The 20,593-nt window shown below is 33.3% G+C and overlaps 2 protein-coding genes across 2 annotated transcripts; one reads left to right on the top strand and one right to left on the bottom strand.

The window, feature by feature from the left end:
* The first annotated feature begins 34 nt into the window (after positions 1-34).
* LOC145556248 (uncharacterized) lies at positions 35-11,700 on the top strand. Its single transcript, XM_081617900.1, has 10 exons — positions 35-345; positions 2,124-2,183; positions 2,579-2,680; positions 4,476-4,552; positions 6,186-6,309; positions 8,000-8,064; positions 8,326-8,395; positions 10,418-10,493; positions 10,851-10,932; positions 11,401-11,700. The coding sequence occupies exons 1-10, from the start codon at positions 294-296 to the stop codon at positions 11,542-11,544; spliced, it is 852 nt and encodes a 283-aa protein (XP_081474026.1). The 5' UTR covers positions 35-293; the 3' UTR covers positions 11,545-11,700.
* Positions 11,701-12,651: 951 nt separating this feature from the next.
* Positions 12,652-15,230, bottom strand: LOC145556247 (putative pentatricopeptide repeat-containing protein At1g02420). Its single transcript, XM_081617899.1, has one exon. It carries the CDS (start codon positions 15,143-15,145, stop codon positions 13,622-13,624), a length of 1,524 nt encoding a protein of 507 aa, XP_081474025.1. The 5' UTR covers positions 15,146-15,230; the 3' UTR covers positions 12,652-13,621.
* Positions 15,231-20,593: the final 5,363 nt, after the last annotated feature.

Genomic DNA, 20,593 nt, shown 5'->3' with positions numbered 1-20,593 from the left:
AAACCTGAACCCCCTCATTATGCCTCAGCACTTGATACAATTATGCAATACTACCCTAGACTACTATTCTCCAAAAAATTGCTCACTCACTCTTCAATTTCTGCCTATTTTATCTGATTCTTCCTTGATTTTTATGCTATTAATTTCAATTTACGATCCATAATTTCTCCAAACAACAATTTGTTAAAGAAAATATCAATTTGTATTTTGGGGTTTTAGGTTAAATTTTCTGGGTTTATTCCATATTATTACAATTTGCCAACTTCCCATTTAGATACAAAAAGGGGTGCAAAATGAATTGGTGGGAAAGTGCTGATGGTGAAATTCGGGTTTTCATTGCCCCAGGTGCTCCCAATTCTTTCCTATTTTTGTGCATTTTTATTTCAATTTATTTTTATTCCTTTGAGAATTCTAATAGTATGTGCTCTAGATTGTGGATTTGTGATTCTTTCTTAGTTTTTGTATGAAAGTCTTAATATTTGTATTTGGACAAAGTTAGGGTTTTGAAGCTGATTGCATTTGTTTGATGATTTATTGTATTTAACTTTCTTTTAAACATAGTGCAAGTATATGTTTTTGTATGATAAAAAGGATTGCATCAGTGTATTCTTTTTGCTGAAAGTTGCTTGTTTTTAGCATTTTCGAGACCGGTCATTAGAAGAGTTGCTTTCGGGAGAAAGGTTAAAGTAGTTAAGGTGGAGACATAGTGGTTTATATTAGAACAACTGAACAACAACAAACGAGTAGAAATTGTCGAGGTTTGAACTTTTAAAGGGAATGGTTAATCCTAGGATTATATGACATTTTGTGTCGTATTGATATACCTCAAAAAATGTCCTCATGCATCTTATGGTGTATAATCTGAATTTGATTTCAGTTAACGAATTAGATATCATTTATGAAACATGTTCTGTCAAAAAAAAGTTGTTAGATGATTCATGTGGAATAAATGGCTTAAGGTACGATTTATGAGCAAATCATTGAGATTGTGCAAAATGCATGTAGTCTTCAACCCAACAAACTTCTGCTAATGACCTTAATATGTATCACACCATACTCATTGTCTCCAATGGGTTCCAGCCTAGTTGCCTAGGTTGGGTGGGGTTTCCTGTGTATTCAAATACAGATATGAAATTTTCACTTACCTGTGATTCTGTGAACTTGTGATGGCCAACATTGGTATTCTCAGTCTTTGTAGCGTATGAAGTATGAATTTTGTAAATTACAAATTGATGGCTATACAATGAATATAGAAGGTTCTAATTGTGTTATGCTTCTAATTTATTGAATTTTTTTTTGCGAACCACTGCCTTTGAAAACTGCCTTTTTAGTATTTGGTGTAAAAATTACATTTATACCGAAGTTTGTTTGGGTACCACTACCAATTGACTATATTTGTTAAGAAGCTCCATTTACCGCCCGGGGGGGGGGGGAATTTTACCCCTCCTGCAATTTTATTTACTCGAGTGACATATTTATCATAATAACCTGAAAATAGTTGAAGACCCTTTATGGAGAAATTTAGTATTATCCCTAATTTGAAACTCTTCTTGGAATGAACACTTCACTTTTATCTCCCTCAATCACAATCAAAACTAATCAAGCCAGCAATACAGACCAAACAAAATAATTACTAAAGAATTTTGCAAAATTTACCTTTGATTTACTATAAAAGGCTAAAAGCGCAAATTCAAACACTAAGCAGTTCAAATTACCATTTTTCTTGTCGATATACTATAAAGGGGATGATGGTAAAAAGTGTTTACCAAAATTGGAATAAAGTAGAAGTGGATAGAATAAAAGAAAAGCCTAAAATGGAACATGGATAGAACAAAAATATAATAAAATGGAGGGAGTATTAGAACAGAATATTGTGTTTTTGTTTTGTGATTGGCACTTGCTGATCTCTTTATAGGGGTGTTGGAACTTGGAACTATTACTTTAGCACCTTCCTTTATGTTTACTAATACTGTTTACCTTGGGTCTGTTGCATCATGCTTAAATGTTAAAAGTTTATCTGCAATGCATTCTCCCTCAAAGTGTTGTTGCTGTAAATATGATACCTTTGATAAAATAGTTGTTCAACTGTTTTCATGTCCTAACATTTTTACATCCACCTACAGACAATGGTACATCTGGGACAGATGCAGGGCAGTTTCTCTCTCTACGCCATCCTAAATCTGGTAATATTCAGAAATATAGTTTAGTGCATCCTATCTTTTGTTATTGAAATAAGACTCTATGATCATTACATTGCAGAGCTGACTTTATCTTATTATAATAATTATAGCTTCTAGTAACAGCTGCTGTGATAATTTGTAATTTCCTTTTCATTGTACCATTGGTGTTGTTGGTGCTATACCATGATCTCTACCTTCAAATTCTTTCTTTCTATTATTTTCTAATATGTTGAGAACATTGGCCTTCATTGCCGCATGCAGAAAAGAGATACATTGAAGCAACCTTTGAGTTTTTCTATTAGATGACACTAAATTGCATGTTCAATGTATTATTAAGTAGATCTTAGTCTAAAACTTCAGATGTGCTTCATTTGTTTTTCTTATTGATTAATTTTCAGGAACCGCAGCTATTTATCTCTATATCAATGAGGGTCTTCATGAACTCCATTGGCATAAAAAATCCTATACCTCTTGGTTTTTAGGTGACTATGTCTGCGAAGGTAATATATATTCTTGAAGAGTTGAATCTCCTTATCAGCTGAATTAATAGAGTAGTCTATGCAATCTTCTTGCAATTATGACAAGATTTTTTTTTTAATTTTATATTTTTATATTTTATTTATTTATTATTGTTATTATTATTATTATTATTATTATTCTTCTTATTATTATTATTAATATTATTATTATTATTTTTTTTTTAATTTTTTTTTAATTTTTTTATTAACTGTTTATGTTGGTGTCTGATGGCCAAAATTTGCTTGGCTATTCTTTGGGTATTTTGGCTGTGTAAAAACAATGGCATTTTTCATTATATTGCCTCAGAGTTCAGCTTTTAAACTGTCATGTATAGTAATCTTCCTTAACTCCCTTTGGTTTCCTACGGCAGAGGCTTTCCTGGTTCTGGCTTAAATGTTCATGATTGCCGTGCTCTTATTAGTTTTTTTTTTTTTTTTTTTTCATAATTTCTAGATAGAAGGCTGTAGTTGTTTCCTTTTCTATTGGTGTAATTTGTTATCATCTTAGAAACTCTGATATGGAAAGTCCAGCTTGGACTTTTATACAGAATTTAATCTTAGACCTCAGTGCCTCATAGCTTTTCTTCAACACTACTGTTGTAGAATTACTAGAACTTACGTTGTAGTAATTTGCTTCAGCTACTAAGACACTGTTGTTTGGTAGTACAGGATTACTATTTCCACTTTGTAGCTTTCTATTATAAGAACCTACTTGGAGTTGATTGTCAGCTGGGCCTGCTGGCACTTTTGGAATTGCTTTTTATGCAGTATGCATCCTACGAGTTCCATGTGACAATAGCTGCATCTCTCCTATAAACACAGAAGAAAAGTGTTGCAATATGCTATATTTATTTATTTTATGATATAAGGTTTATTATTATTTTTTTCAATACCGAATTAATACAATGCACCACTTATCTTTTTTGTCTCTAACCTGGTAGAGTGGAGGGGCTGAGTTCTGGAATAAGCAATCACAATAACACACAAACTTTATCAATAATAGCCCCTTTGTAAACCTATGATCTATTTCCTCAAAAAAAAAAAAAAAAAAAAAAAAATCTATGATCTTGTACATACTACCTCTGCTTTCCCGTGTTCTACTCAGTTATCGTAGCTACTAAAACCAAGGAAAAGTGAAAATGGGGACCACACATGTGACTACATTTGCTTAAAGAGAAGAGAAATAGAGAGTAAAAGATTTGTGTAATATAATTGGGCCCCACAAAGTGGGTTGTAGTTTAGAAAGAATGAATAAAAGGTTGCCATAAAAGGAATAAAGTAAAAGTGAGTAAAACTTTGAAAAATGAATAAAAACGGATAGTGAGTAGAACTTGGGAAAATGAAGGGAGTAAAATCTAGATATTTTGATAGTTTGATTAGGATTGATATGTGAGGAATAACCGATGCCATAGCAATGTGTTTCTGAATATATGCAGGCACCATCCTTGACTTGTGTGATTGTGCCACTGTTGAAGGTTGTTTCTTGAACGTTAATGAAATAATGAACTCAAATGGATTTAGAAATTTTCTAAAATTATTCTTTACCCTGAGATTGAAATCATTGGATAGTGGATATGGTCATATTATGTTTAAAAGTTGCATGTTTTATATCTTTACTTACTGAAATTAACTGGGCTGTCAAGAATAGAATAGCCTGTGAATCTGCAGTAAATGTCATAAATCTGTTCTCAATCAATTATATTCAAATCTTTCGAAGCTCCTCTTTTTCCTAATTTCATTTTCTTTGTTTATTTTGTGTATCTCAATATAAATACAGACGGAGGCTTGTATATATCAACACCCATAGATCCAGTCTTCATCATGCTTCCCATATTTGAGGATGCTCGAATGAAGGTAACTGTGTTTTTTTTTTTTTTTTTTTTTGAAAGAAAACTGAGTGTTTTTTTTATTATCCTATGGTTTATACAATATTGTGTCTGCACTTGGGCAGTTAGGCATTGGTGTATACATGTTTTTTTTTATTTTATTTTATTTTTTTATTTATTTTTTTTTTTTTTATAATTATTTATATATATATATATATATATATATATTTACAGTTGACAAAGACATATATATTTACAGTTGACAAAGACAATATATATATATATTGTGGCAGTTATTTAGTTGTTCTGCTGTGTTAAGAACATTGTAAGTCAATTCATATAATTATATTTACAGTTGACAAAGACATCATAGATTTTCTCGTGCTGAGGCGTTTCATTTCCTTCACCTCTTATGATTCAGCTAAGACATTCATTTTTTTGGGGGAGATAATGGGATGTAGAAAATTTCTTGACCTTTATTTTCTCATAATTTCATTTAGATGAAGCTCTGGTTCTATTATGCCTTGGACTGCACATCTTTGGCTTTGTTTTTAGAAAGGTGTGGCTTTTCATTGGAGTTTAGGAAGTGACCATATTTTGTTGGCAATTTTGAACAGTTGGTGTTTCAATGTAAAAGAGCAGGAATTCAGCTCAAGTGAATTTTTTTGATTGCTGATTGGTCTAAAATTTGCACGAGTGCCCTTTAGTTGTTGAATGCTCATGTTGACCAAATAGTTAGTTCATGAATTACTCTTCTAGCTTCGATAAAGGGTAATATATGATTGAGGTCATCTCCCCACTCTTGTTCTAGTGCTTAAGAATTGGTCATGTTCAAGGTACTGTAAAACACTTAAATATGAGATTTTATGTTTTGGCTTAAAATAATAAAGAGACACACTTAAGGCCAAATCGGATTGAGTAGTAAATACTTATGACTCCATGCACATTGCCTGATTAGACCTCAAACGGAGCTCAAACTGAGAGGATGTATAAATCAATTGGTAAATTTACAAATCAACACATTTAGTTAATAAAGTTTGATAACATACATTTGAAGACCATACTATTGTAAAGTCCATGAGCATAAACAAGTTTAGTCTATGGTATTCAAGCTCAGCGCTTTTACTTTCTGAGCTTGAAATTATTATTTACTTAACGAGTGAATTTTGGAAATCTTGTTCATGAATGTATTAATTTGTATGTGGAGTTCATGGGCATAAACAAGTTTAGTACTATGGCGTTCAAGCTTGGCTCATTTACATACGGAGCTTGAAATTATTATTTACCTAACGAGTTAGTTTTGGCCTACCTAGTTCATGATTGTATTGATTTGTATGTAGCTCTAAAATTGAGTGTTGTCTGTTTAGCTTAGTGATGGCTTGTAGTATTACACTCTGCAATTTCTTTCATTCTTGGCCTAGTTAAAACAAATAGCATTGTATTTTACCTACTACTTCACACGTCTTCTAACTTTCAGGTCAACATATGAATATAGCATTTATGTAGTCAGCTTTTTAATTGTGTCTGATAAGTATTGCATGATAGGACATTTCCCTAAAAGCTGATCATTTTGGAATGCACTTTTGAATCAGTCCAGATATTTCATCCTTGTGTGTTTCATTGCAGTTCTTTCTTATCATTGTGTTTTTTTATGGACACAGAAGGCGAATGATCCAGGCAAATTCAGACAATTAGATGAGATAATTTATATTGACGGCTTTCCTGGATATCATCATCTATTACCAGTTATTGAGAAATCTATGGGTGTTGTTTGTGAAGTAAAAGGTTATTGATCAAAACTATTTCCACTTTAATTTTTCATTCCACATTTGATACTTCTTTATTTGTTTGCTATCACACTAGACCTCAATTGCCGGCTGCTATAATTATTTCTATGTGCAGCAGTTGCTGTTTCTAATATTAAAATAATAGATTTTTTGCATAATTTGTGGTAGTTCTCTTCCTTGTTAAACTAAAATGCATGTGTTGTCTACCCTTGGATTCCTTGACTAATCTTTGTAGTGATGGACTGCACATGATTTGGGAATTAGGACATAGTAGTTTGCTAGAAATTAAAATCAAAACAGAGAATTCCAGATTATGTATAGATGAAATAATAGCCCAAAATTGATAATGTTTGTATTGAAGATTAAAGCAATCAACAATACACTCTTGTCAAGAGGAAGAAATCTCTCCCAAAGTTTACTTCACTAATTTTTGCATAATTCCTTCTTCTTACAACTCCTCTATTTATTATCAGTTTCTAACAAACTCTTACAGCTAAGAAGGAATAACAAACTAATTACAAAATTACTTAATTACCCGAAACCCACTAGCAAGGATCCCAATTCAGCCTTAAGTTCTTGGGTGTTATGGCAACCAGATTAGAATAATACATCTACTCGCAAGATATTTTAGTATCTGTCATTCAAAATTATTCTTTATGTATTTCATCTACTTCACAATTTAAAGAAGCTGCAGTGTGTTTCTGTGAACTGTTAGATCAAAAACCTTTTAGGACTTCGTTATTTCATCAAAGCAAATGTGCCTTTCCGTAGCTTCTGGTGGCTGGAACTTGATTGACATTATTACTTGGATATATCTGCTGTAAATAACCCGTTTTGGGCTATGTCAATGAAACAGGACAAGCTTTACATCACTATGCTGCATACCATAGACTGCTTACCAAGAAAAGAATGCTCACTTGGAATATTATTGTTGATCCCATTAGTGTATTATGTTGTTTGGCTAATTGAACTACTGAGCATATACAATTTATATTTGATTACTCTGTTGGAGTTTGGAGGGAAGTATTAAAGCTTTGTTGACGAGGTTCAATTAGCTGCTCAGGCTTGCGAGAAGAAGCAGCTGCTTGCTTGATTTCATGGGATGTGTTATACTCCTCAGTTGAATAAATTAATGTTTTTGAGTTTGTGACTTGTGATCTCTTTTATGTGCCTAGTACATATTTCAAGGACTAAGAAAAAAACATACAGAAAGTCAGAAACTCAGAGACAAATATAAAATCTTTGTTGGATAGCTGTAGATCAGAGACCTAAGTGCTGCTATCCAGGTTGAAGTATGTAAACTGTTTCTTGATGATTAATAACCTCCGATATGTATGTATGATTAGTTTTCCCTGGGTATGACTTGTAAGGAAATAATTCATCAAGATGAGAGATGTTATTTGTTGAATAATTCATCATCTGCAGTTATATAAATAAATGGCCTAAATTGGCCAAACTTGCAAGCTTCTTTTGATCTTATTGACTTGCAAATTGGAATTAGTCTTTTTGGTATATGCTAATTTCTGTCCTTGTAGAAGCCTTGATTGGCATGACTTTTTTTTTTTTTTTTTTTTTGGTATTTAACTATCTTTTTACCGTATTTCAAAACCTATAGCATTTATTCGTGGGTTTTATTTATTTATTTATTTATTTTTTAACACGATATATTACTTTCTTGTTATGAACAGATATTGGATCAACAAAGTTCTTTAGGCTGGATGATTCCAAGGTTATAGCTTGGCTGTGTGCAAAGGTGTGTCCATCTTGTCATTTCTAAAGCATAACGGTGCTCTTAGTTAAATCTTATGTTTTGCTTCGTTGAATAACTCAAAATGTGGTTTTATGTTTGATTGGCATAAGCTAGTGTTGGGTTATCAAATTAATAACTCAAAACTAAAGGTTTAATAGCTTTGCTTGTACTTTATCTGTAGGGTATCAAATTCTCACTGTTTTATGTAGTAAAGCTGGATTTTAGAACTTATTATACTTCTGATGTTTTTTCTTTCCTCTGCAGGCTGACCGGTTAAAACAGACTTTACTCACTTTGGACAAGAACTATGCTGCTCAGGATGACAAACATACATGTAAGAATCAGTATATTCAAAATGCTCAAGGCTCACTGTAGAATTCGTTGATTGTTATATTGGTTGCAGGGTCGTCATTATAGTGGATTCTGATGCATGATATTAGGAAATTGTCTATTCTCTGTTCTTTGAGAAGATATCTGTGAACATTTTCTGGCTTCCAAGTTGTTAATATCGTTATCCTGCCAATCCTGGAGGATGTCACATTTTATAAAATGGTTCAATAAATGCTTGACAATATGATAGGGTTTGGCTGCCAATTAACTTATATAATAGTGAAGGATCCAGATCATAATGACGCAGACCCCTACCACATTTTTCTTTTGTTTTCTTGTCTCTTTATTTTTGTTTAAATTTAGGGTGGACAGGGAGAGAAGAGGGGGTAGGGAGGAAAGGAGCGCCAAGAGAGGCGGGGGGGGGGGGGGGGGGGGGGGCGGTTAGTCCTACCAGTTAGTTAATCACTCCCGAGCTCTGCACAGTAGAAGCCAAAGCCGTGTCTTCTGGTCTCAACTAGCTACATCTGCATGATCATTTAATTTTTTGTTTATTAGTGAGTTTATAATCGAAATTGAAATGTGAGCAGCTATAAAATTTGGTTCTGTAACACCTCAGCCCCATGAATCTTATTGTAGAAGATGTGTCCATTATGTCACAAACCAAAGCACCCATTTCACAGCCGTAATTGCACACCACGAAGGAACCTTTAGTTCCCTCCTTCAGAAACTAAATTAATTTACCTGCATGGCTGCATGCGGCTTTTTAAAGAAGCAGACCACAAGAGATGAGTCCTGGACCCTGTACCTTTGTACGACATAACTCATACATCAGGGGATAATGCTCTTCATGGCCACTGCACCCAGCACCTGCAAAGAGTGTTTCTAAATTTCTGTCCTCACAAAAGCTATAGCCTTCAGAAGTTGGTATTTTGGAAGATATATTCTCGTAGTTGTGTAGAATTATTGACCATAAAAGTTCCCTGATATATCAGCTTGCCAGACTAGACTGTCATGAAATTAGGAAAGGCACTGGAAGTTTGGAATCTAGGAACCTATATAGACTGCTTCACCTAATTTCCTGCCCTGCATATTTCTTCACTATGAGTTAGTTGTGGCAGAAGCTAAAAAAGAGTCTTTTTTCAACGCCACAGAAACTCTATGATGGCTTTAAACTTGACCAAGGGAATGAACATATAAGGTACCTTGGGGACAAACTTCCACAGGCTTGGAGATCTCAACAAAGCTTGTGTTGATCTTACTCTTGATCACCCTATTCGTTTGCGGGATAACATAGTTGATGTCTTGAATTAAGCTTTCCCACATGATGGCATTTTATTCTAAACATTTGATTAAGCAAAACATCAATTTTAAAATTGCAAGGAATCAAACAAGGCCACTGCTCAATCTAGGAGTAATAAAAAGGAAGGTTGACATGAGGTGAAACAGTTACCAGGGTAATATGGTGGGGGATAGTCAGAAGTTATAGAGAGGGAGTTGTCAGTATTGTGAGAAGCTGTTAGGAGTGAGAAGGGAATCAGGGGTAGTATAAATAAAGAGAGAAAATTGTAGGAGATTATTCAGAAAAGTGTTGTTATCTCAAATTGTTGCTTGGAGGTTAGTCCACTCCTCGAACTGTGATAGCTTGTAGTAGATTCGATTGTACTGATCAATCAATACATGTTCTATCTTCTTCCTTCAATTCTTCTGAACAGTCAATTTTGCTTTCTTTGTGCTTCTGCTTTTAATTTTGTGAAGGAATCTCATCCAATTTCTAGCAAAAATTTCTACCCCTCAGCAAAAGCTCTGCGCCAAAAGAGATGGCCTTTGGCACTGCTACTTATTTGTCTGTTCACACAAGGTCTACTTATTGTGAAATGTGGTTCTGATTGAATGTTTGTACATGAAAGAGTGCAGCCAAAAATCTTAGTTTATATGTTTCTGTTAGCAGTAACTAACTATGTTATTGCTGGTTTAATTCTATATAAAGCTTTTGAGTTTTAACAGTAATACTTAAACTATATTGCAGTGGCTGAAGTGGCATCAATACTGGGAGATTATTTGAGAGACAAGCCCTGGGTGGAACTTTTGTGTAATCATCTAAGGTAATTCCTGACACTGTATTAAAAGAGAAAGATGGACTTAAACAGGGAAAATGAGGTACATAAATTTGAAAGAGTTTTGGGCAAGGCTATTAAATTTGTTTATATAATCAATCAAACGATAAGAAAATGTCTTATATGGAGTTATTTACTTTGCCATTGAAAGGGCGATGGTTTTTGAAGGTGGCTCAAAGTAGTAGGCATGATTTACTTGTTAAAATTCCATATGCAATGATACACATCATGAGAAATTTGACCTCATTAAAAAGTGATTGTAGTGGTGTCTGAAAGACTAAGGTTATATTCTTAGGAATTGCTTTTTTCTTTTAATATTCAAGTTCACTTTTATAAATTGAACAGATTGGATTTACAAGATTTGACAAGGAAAGCAGATGATCATTCTTCCTCCATGACAGATAATTTGCATCAATCCTCAGCTCAGGTACATTAATGTCTTATGGATTCTAATCTGGGTTGATTGGGTTTAACGGAGCTTTATGTTTCATCTTACCCTTAATAGATAAAGCATATATTTTATGAATAGCGATTAAATGTACAATTTATAATATGCAGTTTGATGTGTATTTTGTTAAGATTTGGATGTATTCTGTCGTGCATTTCTCCCATTCTCTGGCTAACATTTTATTGGCATGGGCCATGATGATAAATACTCCGTGTTTGTTTTTACAAAGTGCTTCATTCTGTCAACTTGTTTCCAAACATAAGTTGCAAATGGTACTGATCATTGCTTAGGTTTTTTTTTTTTTTTTTTTTTTTGGAGGAAACTTTGCTGAGTAATTAAGTTAGCATAGCATATAGTTCATGCACGCTCTAATTTCTTTTAGCGCCTAAAATGCGTGGTTTATGTACAAATGTCGCTTGTTATAATGTGAATTTTTGATGTCGACAGGAAAATGGAGGAGCAGCTTCAACCAACAAGAAAACAGCCAAGACAGCAAGACAGGGAAAAAAGGTGAAGATAGAGACAGATTCACATAACATAAAAGATATGTTTACTAGAGCAACGAGAAGCAGAACAAAGACAACGCAGTAGAAGAAAAAATCTATAACTATTTATAGGAATTTTAGTGTCAATTTTCATGAGCTTTTGTTCAATCAATATTCTGGAACCTAGCCAAACTTGTGATGTCTTACAGAATGTTGAACATACAGTGACAGTCCATTAATGTGTATCTTCTGATTTTTTGTATCTTCTCTTTCTTTCATTGAACTCTCTTCTTTTTCTTCTTATTATTCCCCTCTTTTCAGGAGAGGGAAATGGTGTTCTACATATCTCTTGTCATATTCCTCTTCTTGGTTATATGAATATGTTTGAAGTTTGGTTAAAAATTCTAAGGGAGTACTTTAAGCAATTTATTATACACCTTAAAACATTTAGACTATATATAAGGTTGGTATGGGTTTGAAATTTTCGAATGAGTATGAATAGTTTGATTAAAACCATTTTGATAGACATGACCCATGTTCGAATATGGTGATTGGTGGAGGCTAGAGAGCATTTCTTTCTTCCTCTGCTCTTCACTCAGGCTTGTCTCTGGGCTCTTAAGGTTGCTAATAGACGTGGTTTCAGGCGTTTGTTGATCTACACAGGCTGCTCGACTTTATTATCTTTATTTCAAGATAGAGGAGGTCGGGATATTTCTTGCATCTAGTTGATTCAGGATATTAGAGATTTCATTCTCCGATTCTTAGTTTGTGAACTTCGGAAGGTTTCTCGCCAGTGGGTTGCCCCGGCTCATTGGTTGGCTCTTCAGGGTCACCTTCGTCATTTTTTGTTTTGGTCCTTTTAGTTGGTTTTTATGTTTCTTTGTTTTTAATTCGTCTTGTCAAAAAAAAAAAACAAAAAAAAAAAACATTTTGATGTCTCAAACTAAAGGTCAATCTTCCCCTTAAGCTTGGGTTTCTTTCTATTATCACTTTTCAGTTTTTTAGGAATGTTCGACGATCATTTAGTGGAAAGTTGAAGGTTGTTTCAAAACTCTGATGTCTGCTTCTACATCTGACCATGTTTTATACGCCTTTTAATGTTCATTCCCTATCGATGCATAACATTATTTATCGCGCAAAAAATATGGAATGCCACTGCACAAATTTATTGTACAAAATGTTTGAATGCCACTGCACAATTGTAAATTAACTATACAAAAACTGAAATACTGAATACAACGGAGTAATGATCAAAACCAGTTTAATATAGATGAAACAACTCAAAAATAATAAGACAAAGAACCATAACTTGCCAATCAATTAGGGTGATTCAATATCATCTGGAACATCCTGCTGTCTCTTGCTTTTCCATAAATGTTAGTTACATTTACATATAATGATTACCAGTAAACATCTTTTATAGCAGAAACTGCAGTATGCGCCAGTATGTGTACACATTAAACCTCTTTGATAGCACCGTATCAGCTCCATTTGGTGGTCCAAAGGTCAGGTTAAGAATTTGCAGCAAGCCCACCAAGCAACTATGAGGAGAATTGGGATATTTGTTACAACTTACAAGCACCAAGAGGTAGAACTGGTAGAACTGTAGAAACAGTTAATTATTCAATGGGTATGCTGAAATAGGGTGTCCTGACTAACACATATTTTTTCTTGGGGTGAATCTACCATGTGGAAAATATTTTGGGTGGGTTTCCGGCATCGAGGTTTGCTGCTTTGAGCTTTTCTGGAAGCACAGGCCTTGAGGAAGTTGGAAATAGATTGGTCCATATGCTTGCTTCTCACAGACATATTTATTTAAACAAACGCGTGAGACAATTAGCTGCTAGCATTGCCTAAAAACAGCAGCAAGGGACAGTGCTGGCCATCCCAGTGAATCAGCTGTTTGCTCAGCATGCCATACAAGCAGATAGAAATGTGAGCCCCTGAATGGCTGAATCTCTATGCCGTGATTGTTCAAAAAAATACACAATTCTTCATCCAACACTAACAACTCTGCTTTCAGCTGTTGAGCCAATAAACAACCAAAAGACTCCTCATCAACACAGCTGCGAGCATCAAAGCATAATTAATATCAAAGGATATAAGCCATGGAAGGGTCACGCGCTCAACACAGAAAAGCCGTAGCGACTTGATACATTCAAACTATCACATCTCAGTCTAACTCAACGAGCAATTGATCGCAAAGTTGTGGCATCGTCAAAGTTCTCATTTGGCTTGCGAATTTGGATAGGTGGTCCAAAAATAGCCATCTTCTGTGATAGATTCTCTAAGGCTTCATGTTTATTTGCCAATTCCATTAGCACCTTAATTCTTCTAAAAGAAACATTGCTTGGCTTTTGTCTCTTCTTTATCATCTGCAAGAAACATGTCTCCGCCTCAACCAACTTCCCCACGTCACAAAGCAGATCAAACAAAACATCAGACACCAATATAAACGATCCAAACCCCTTCTCTACCATGTCATTCCACAGCTCAAGTGCCATATCCACCTGTTCCTGCCTCTTACACAGCCTAATTAAAAACATACAGGACTGCGTGTTTGGCAAGCAACCGTCTTTTTTCATCTGCTGATACAATCTCCAAGAACTCTTCAAGTCATTCGACCAATAAAACACCCTAAAAAACAAATTAAACGTAGTTGGATTCGGACTCAACCCCTTGGCCACCATCTCATTCATCAACTCAAAAGCAACACCAAGCCTCTTAGCAATGCAATAGTTCCTAATAGCAGCATTATACGCTGCAGCATCCGGGTAACATCCATACTCCCTCATCTCCCTCAACACATCCCTAGCCTTATCCGGCTGACCTGCCTTACCCAAACCCCCAATCAAACTCGTATATGTGATCACATCCGGACAAATCCCTTCCTCTTGCATTTTATTAAACAATTGGTACGCCTTCGTAACCTCTCCACTCTTACAATAAACATCAATCAAACTATTATAAGTCACAACATCCGGCTTCACACCCAACTCCTTCATCTCCTCGAAAAATTCTTCGGCCTCCTCCGACGACCTCCACCCTGATAGAAGTATATTAAAAGTCACTGCATTCGGCTTAAACTGACCCTTCAAACCATGATACACATTTCTAGCATCCACCATTGTTTTCTCTTGACACAAAACCCTCAACAATGCATTAAAACAACTAGTATCAAATTCAGGAACAAGTCTTTTAAACTTCTTAAACCCTTCTACAGTTTGTCTAACAGAACAAACCTTAGCAATTCTACCTAAAACAACCTGCAAAGTTCTATGAGAAATCAAACTACGATCTTCCCTTTTAACATCATTCAAAATCTCCCAAATTTGATCAAATTTCCTAGTTCTACCTAAAACATAAAGCATTGTATCAAGAGAAAATTGGGTATGATAAAACCCTTTACTTTTACCAATTAACTTGAAGAATTCTAAAGCTAAAAGTGGGTTTGAATGACTGAAACGAACCCTTTTAAGAACTTTATCAATAAGTTGATTTGATAAAGAAATCCCACTTGAATTTAGGGATTGTTTCAGTTTCTGGGGTGAAGATGAATCATTGATTATGCGAAAAACTTTGTCTACTTCGTGATCAAAAGGGGTTTTCTCTGATGAAAAGAGTCGAAGTTGTAAAGAAGAGAGAGAAAGAGAGAAGTAAGCATACCTTAATGGCGACTGATAATAATGGAAGAGTTTTAGAGCCATTGTTGTGTTGGCTGAAGAAGTTGGAATGAGGGGGGAGTTTGTGTTGTGGTTCAGTTTAGGTTTGAAAATCGTTCTTCACTTTCACTTGCTATTGTACATTTCGGTTTTACCCCTTTCACACTCCGATACTTGTTTTATGCAGCCGGTTCATAGTCACGGTACACTCGTTTGTATAAAAACACCAACAACCAAATAAGAAGTGTTTAAAAGTTCTGAATAACTACCGAGTAGCGACTACAGTGTCCTACTCAATTATCCTTACGTTTTGCCTTCGATTCGCTTATCTACACTGAGCGGACAACTTTGTCCCAATAAATGTGCATGTGTACATAATTAGTGTTTGTTTTTCCTTAGAGCGACACGTATTAGACCAAAAATGAAAAAAGCATATGTTTATGATGAAATTAATACAAAATACAATTATATTTAAGTGATTGATTTAAGTGATCAAGTCAATTAATGAGTCCAATACAATAAAGTGTGGGACAAGGTCACATAAGTCATACTCGATGGTCATTACATGATGTGAGACAAAGTCACAGAAGTCATACTCAATGGTCATTACATGATGTGGGACAAGGTCACAGAAGTCATACTCGATGGTAATTACATGATGCTTCCTAGCCTCCTAGGCTCCTAGCTATGGAGTACCAGATGAGTAGTGATAGACTAATACTCCATGGTCATTACATGGTGCTTTCCATAATTTCTATTTTAATAAAAGAAAAAGCAACGTGTGGTCCACGTTCTTTGTGTTTTATCCTTAGTCTGGATTGTTTTCAACTCAAATTTAATTGTATGTTTTGCAAATAATACTAGTTTAATTAAATGTTAAATGTTTAGGTGTTTGTGATTTCTCATGTTAAAATAGTCGGTTACACCTTAGCTCATCTAGTTGCTAGATGGGACACATATGAGTGTTCTAAACATGTTTGTATGAGTCTATTCCCCCAAAGTCGTTTCACTTTGATGGAGCTTGATTTGCAATAATATATTAGGCTCATGTTTTCTATTTAAAAATAAATAAATAAAAAATAAAAAATAAAAAATAAAAAAAAAATTTGAATGTGCGTCTTAGAAGAACACAATTCATACAAAAAGAGGAAGTAAAAAAAAAAAAAAAAAAAAAAAAAAAAAAAAAAAAAACGTATGTATTTCAAACCTAAAAAACATACTTCTATGGTTTAAATCCTAAGAACTTACTATACAATTCAAACCCAAAGAAATGTCTAATCCAATTTATACACCATAATGAAGAAATGTTAAAAAATAAATTGTGACTTTAGAAGCTAAATAATTATATAAAAAAATTATTTAAATTGGAACTGTTTAAATCCTCTATTTGAGTTTTTAAACACCTTATTATTACGTGCAGGGCCGTAGTATTGATTTTGAGAGCCCTGTTCTAAATCGAAAAGGGGGCCCTAAATAATGTGAAAATTATACTACGAAGTACTTTTTATCTATAATTTTCAATGCACAATTTCCCTATATATGCATTACAAAATGAAAATGCTTTCGTATAACAATGATATATTCAATTACGCAAAATTAAATTCAAATATTTTATTCATGTTAAATTGTTGATAATATCAACTATATAATTATAATAATAGTGTCACATATACAATGATAGGCCCGTAGAAACAACCAATTAAGATTCAAATCTTTAACATACAAGTTGCAAAATAAAAAATAAAAAATAAAAAATAAAATCCAACTGAGAAATAGTAGGAACGATTAAGATACTACATAATTGCATTCATACAATTTATACATGCCCATAGAAAAATTAGAAGCTAGGAGTCTAGGACCGTATAAAAAAAATTATTTCAATATAAAATTGCTTCAACTGATATTATCAAACTAGAAAAATAAAAAATAAATAAACATTAAATTTTACCTTTAATCGATGGGCAAAGAAGGAATCACTGAAATCAGTCATTCAAAAAACTATCAAAACAATACTCCCAAGTGAATTTACAATTCGTTTTTGTTTCTGTTTGATTGTGTATTAATTGAGAATTAGATGAAATAATTATGGAAAATCAAATATAATTAATTGTTCATTGCCAATTTGATGGAAGAAAAAATGTTTGAAATTGACTAAGTATATATTATTTTCCATTGAAAATCCTTGAATGGAGAAATTATTTTCCATGGAATTGAATTGATTTAATTAAGATGATACAGTACTAATTAAATTGACGAAGGAATTTGGAAAGTTGTAGAAATTAATATGAAGCTTGAATAAAGGGAGGAAAATGTTTTTGATGAAAATAATAGCGTGATTGGCTGCATTGAATACTTGACAACGTTATAAACAAGAAGACTGTGACTATACAAATATACAATATAATCAATAGTAGTTTTTTTTTAAAAAAAAAGGAGTAAAAAAAAAATGGGCCTGTGCAAGAGGGCACCTTGCACTCCCTCTTTTACAGACCTGATTACGTGCAAACTCAAATTGTACAAATTGCCTTTTCAAATAATGTATTTTTCCTCCGTAAACTTCCTTTTGCAATATCCCCCCCTAGCTCAAAGCACTAGCTTCAATAGGATTTTCATCTTTTTAGCTCACTTTTTTACAAATAATGTATTTTTCCTCCGTAAACTTCCTTTTGCACTCACTTTTTAGCTCACTTTTTTACAAACTCAAATTGTACAAATTGCCTTAATGTATTTTTCCTCTGTAAACTTCCTTTTGCAATCACCCTCCCTTAGCTGAAAGCACTAGCTTCAATAGGATTTTCATCTTTTTAGCTCACTTTTTTGTTGGCTTTAAGGTTTCTCATGGATGTGCAAGAGGATAGGAGGATCATGTTAGAGCATACCCATTGCTTGCCCTTTTGTAGTGGGTATGAGGAGAGTGAAGATAAAATAATATTTAAAAAATAAAATTTCATCAATTTTGGAGAGATAAATGTCATGACCTTTAGCAAAAGGTGGGTAAAGAATTAGAGTATGTCACTTGTCCTGCTATAATTGGTTGATAGTATTTATTTTTTATATTCTTTTTAGTAATTTAGTACAAGTATAATTAAGAGAATATTTATGAACAGGGTAAGTAGTGGACAACCAATGAGAGTATATGGACATAAATGGTGTGAGAATTGGGCATAAATGAGATAAAAGAAAGAGATATGAATTAAATATTTGATGGCCACCATTGGCATGGACAATCATTGGCTTTGCTCTTAGAGCATATCCATTAGTTGTCCTTTTTGTAGTGGGCATGGGGAGAGAAGATGAAATAATACTTAATTTTTTTTATAAAATAATTCATCGTTTTTGGAGAGAAAAATGTTATGACTAGGTTATGGCCATGACCTTGACCTTTGGCAAAAGGTGGGCAAATGATTAATGTTCGCCATTTGTCCGCTAAAATTGACTAAAAATGTTTTTTTTTTTTTTAATATTCTTTTTTACTACAAGTATGATAAAGAAAATATTATTGACTAAAGTAACAAATGAGAGTATATGGGTATAAGTGGGTATTAGAATTGTGCATGAATGAGGTAGGTGCATGAATGAGTATTTGATGACCACCACCATTGGTTGAGATAACCAATGAAAACTCTTCATCGTGACTCGTGTAAAATGTTAAGAGAAGTTGTCCCTATGTCAGCGTTCATGATTTGTTTGCATGCAAACCACAATTTGACAGTGCAAAAATATTGGCTACATTGGACATCCTATTCGATTTGTTTTATTATTTTCAACACCGTTTTTATTTGTCACATTAATACGATAAAAACGATCATAAAATATACAACCTCTATTCTTGAAGGTTTTTTACACTCACTATTTGCATGGAGGGTAATGTAATATTAAACTATTAATGTCTCTAATTTTGCATTACAAAAAAAATATAAAGAGGTGATATTTGGAAAATTAATTGAGACGATTCAAACAAGATTCCACATACCTATATTTTGAAATACGTAATAGTGAGTATAATGGCCAAAGTTTATAACTTTGGACACATATTTCAAAGTGTCATGATCTTTCAAAAATAGTGGTAATAATAAATTAACGTTTACAAAGTAATAGTAGGGGATTAAGAATAATATTCCCCTTCAGTTTGAATTCAAAAACAGTTTGAAATCTTTATATAGTTTTTAAACACCCAATTATGGGCACTGATTTGCGCACACCCCAACTTGATAACCGCACACCCCTTTGGCCCCACTATAAGTTACTTTCCTTTTTTTCTTCTAATACACGTGAGAAAGTGAGAAAGCAAATTGATATTTGACTTTTTCTTTACTTTATGCATTAGTTTTCTTCTATCATTAATACTTCATTTTTTTTTTGGTACTCCGTAGTACTCATAATAGCTTTTGTTTGTTCTTGTTTGTTCTAAGTCTGAAACAAATATTAAGTATTTCTTGTACAACGGCAGTAGTTTTCAACCTTGAATCAAGTTTGATTTTTTTTTTTTTACATAAATATAAAATGACAATTTTTTTCTTTCAAAAAATTTTAACGTTATAATCAGATCAATTTGATATTATATGATACTAAACATCTTAAATTAATAGCTATGATTATCTCAAATTAAGTTTTTAACAAAATACAAAAGTTGGGCAAAAGTTAAATCAACAAATATTGTCTCAAAAAATACATAAATACGATTTATCAACCAAAGCTAATCCAAAGATCTTGTGCTAGTAACTTCCAATTAACTACTCCAATGACAAAACCTGCATCCATTACGACAAAACTCAATAACATATAATAATTAGTTTAGACAATTAAACATAAAAGATAACCAAACTACGAAAAAAAAAACAAAATTACCTTAATCATTGTCTTTGCACTTTATATCGTGGACATCACATAATATCAAATATTCTCGACCTTCATAATATTAATTAAACATGTTAATATAATATCTTTATATAATAATATATACAATAGCATGACAATATAAACACAACTTATCAAAAAATTTTTTTACCTTACGATGGGTTATTATAATATGAGTTTGGAGGCAAAAGGTTCAAATCAACAACAAAAGAGGTGGATGGACTAGTCAAGTCATTCAAAATCGGAGGCATGAAGGACATTGAAGAATTTTGAGTAGTACTTTTAGGATATCTTCTACGATCATGATTTGTGTTGCCACACATGCTGCACCTTCAGACCTTTTCAACCATCTCAAAACCTGAAGGATCTCTCTTTGTAGAAGTACTTTGTTTTTTGTTTTTCTTGAATTAGTTCCAAGAGTTTTAGATTGACGAATCATGGGTTCAAGAACCAAAGGACTTGAAGAACTAACAAATTGAGAAATTTGTTTTCAAATACCTTCTTTTTGAGTAAGAGGCAATTGCTGATATTTGAGTTGTAACTCTTGTACAAGCACATCAATCCGATCTCCATAAAAATCTTGATTCTCTCCGTTCTTTGAAAGTGATATGTTGTCAATTCTCCACTGGTAATGAA

This window comes from Chenopodium album, chromosome 8 (genome assembly GCF_948465745.1).
Source record: "Chenopodium album chromosome 8, dcCheAlbu1.1, whole genome shotgun sequence".
NCBI classification, from domain to species: domain Eukaryota; kingdom Viridiplantae; phylum Streptophyta; class Magnoliopsida; order Caryophyllales; family Amaranthaceae; genus Chenopodium; species Chenopodium album.
This window is presented reverse-complemented; position numbering and strand designations above follow the sequence as displayed.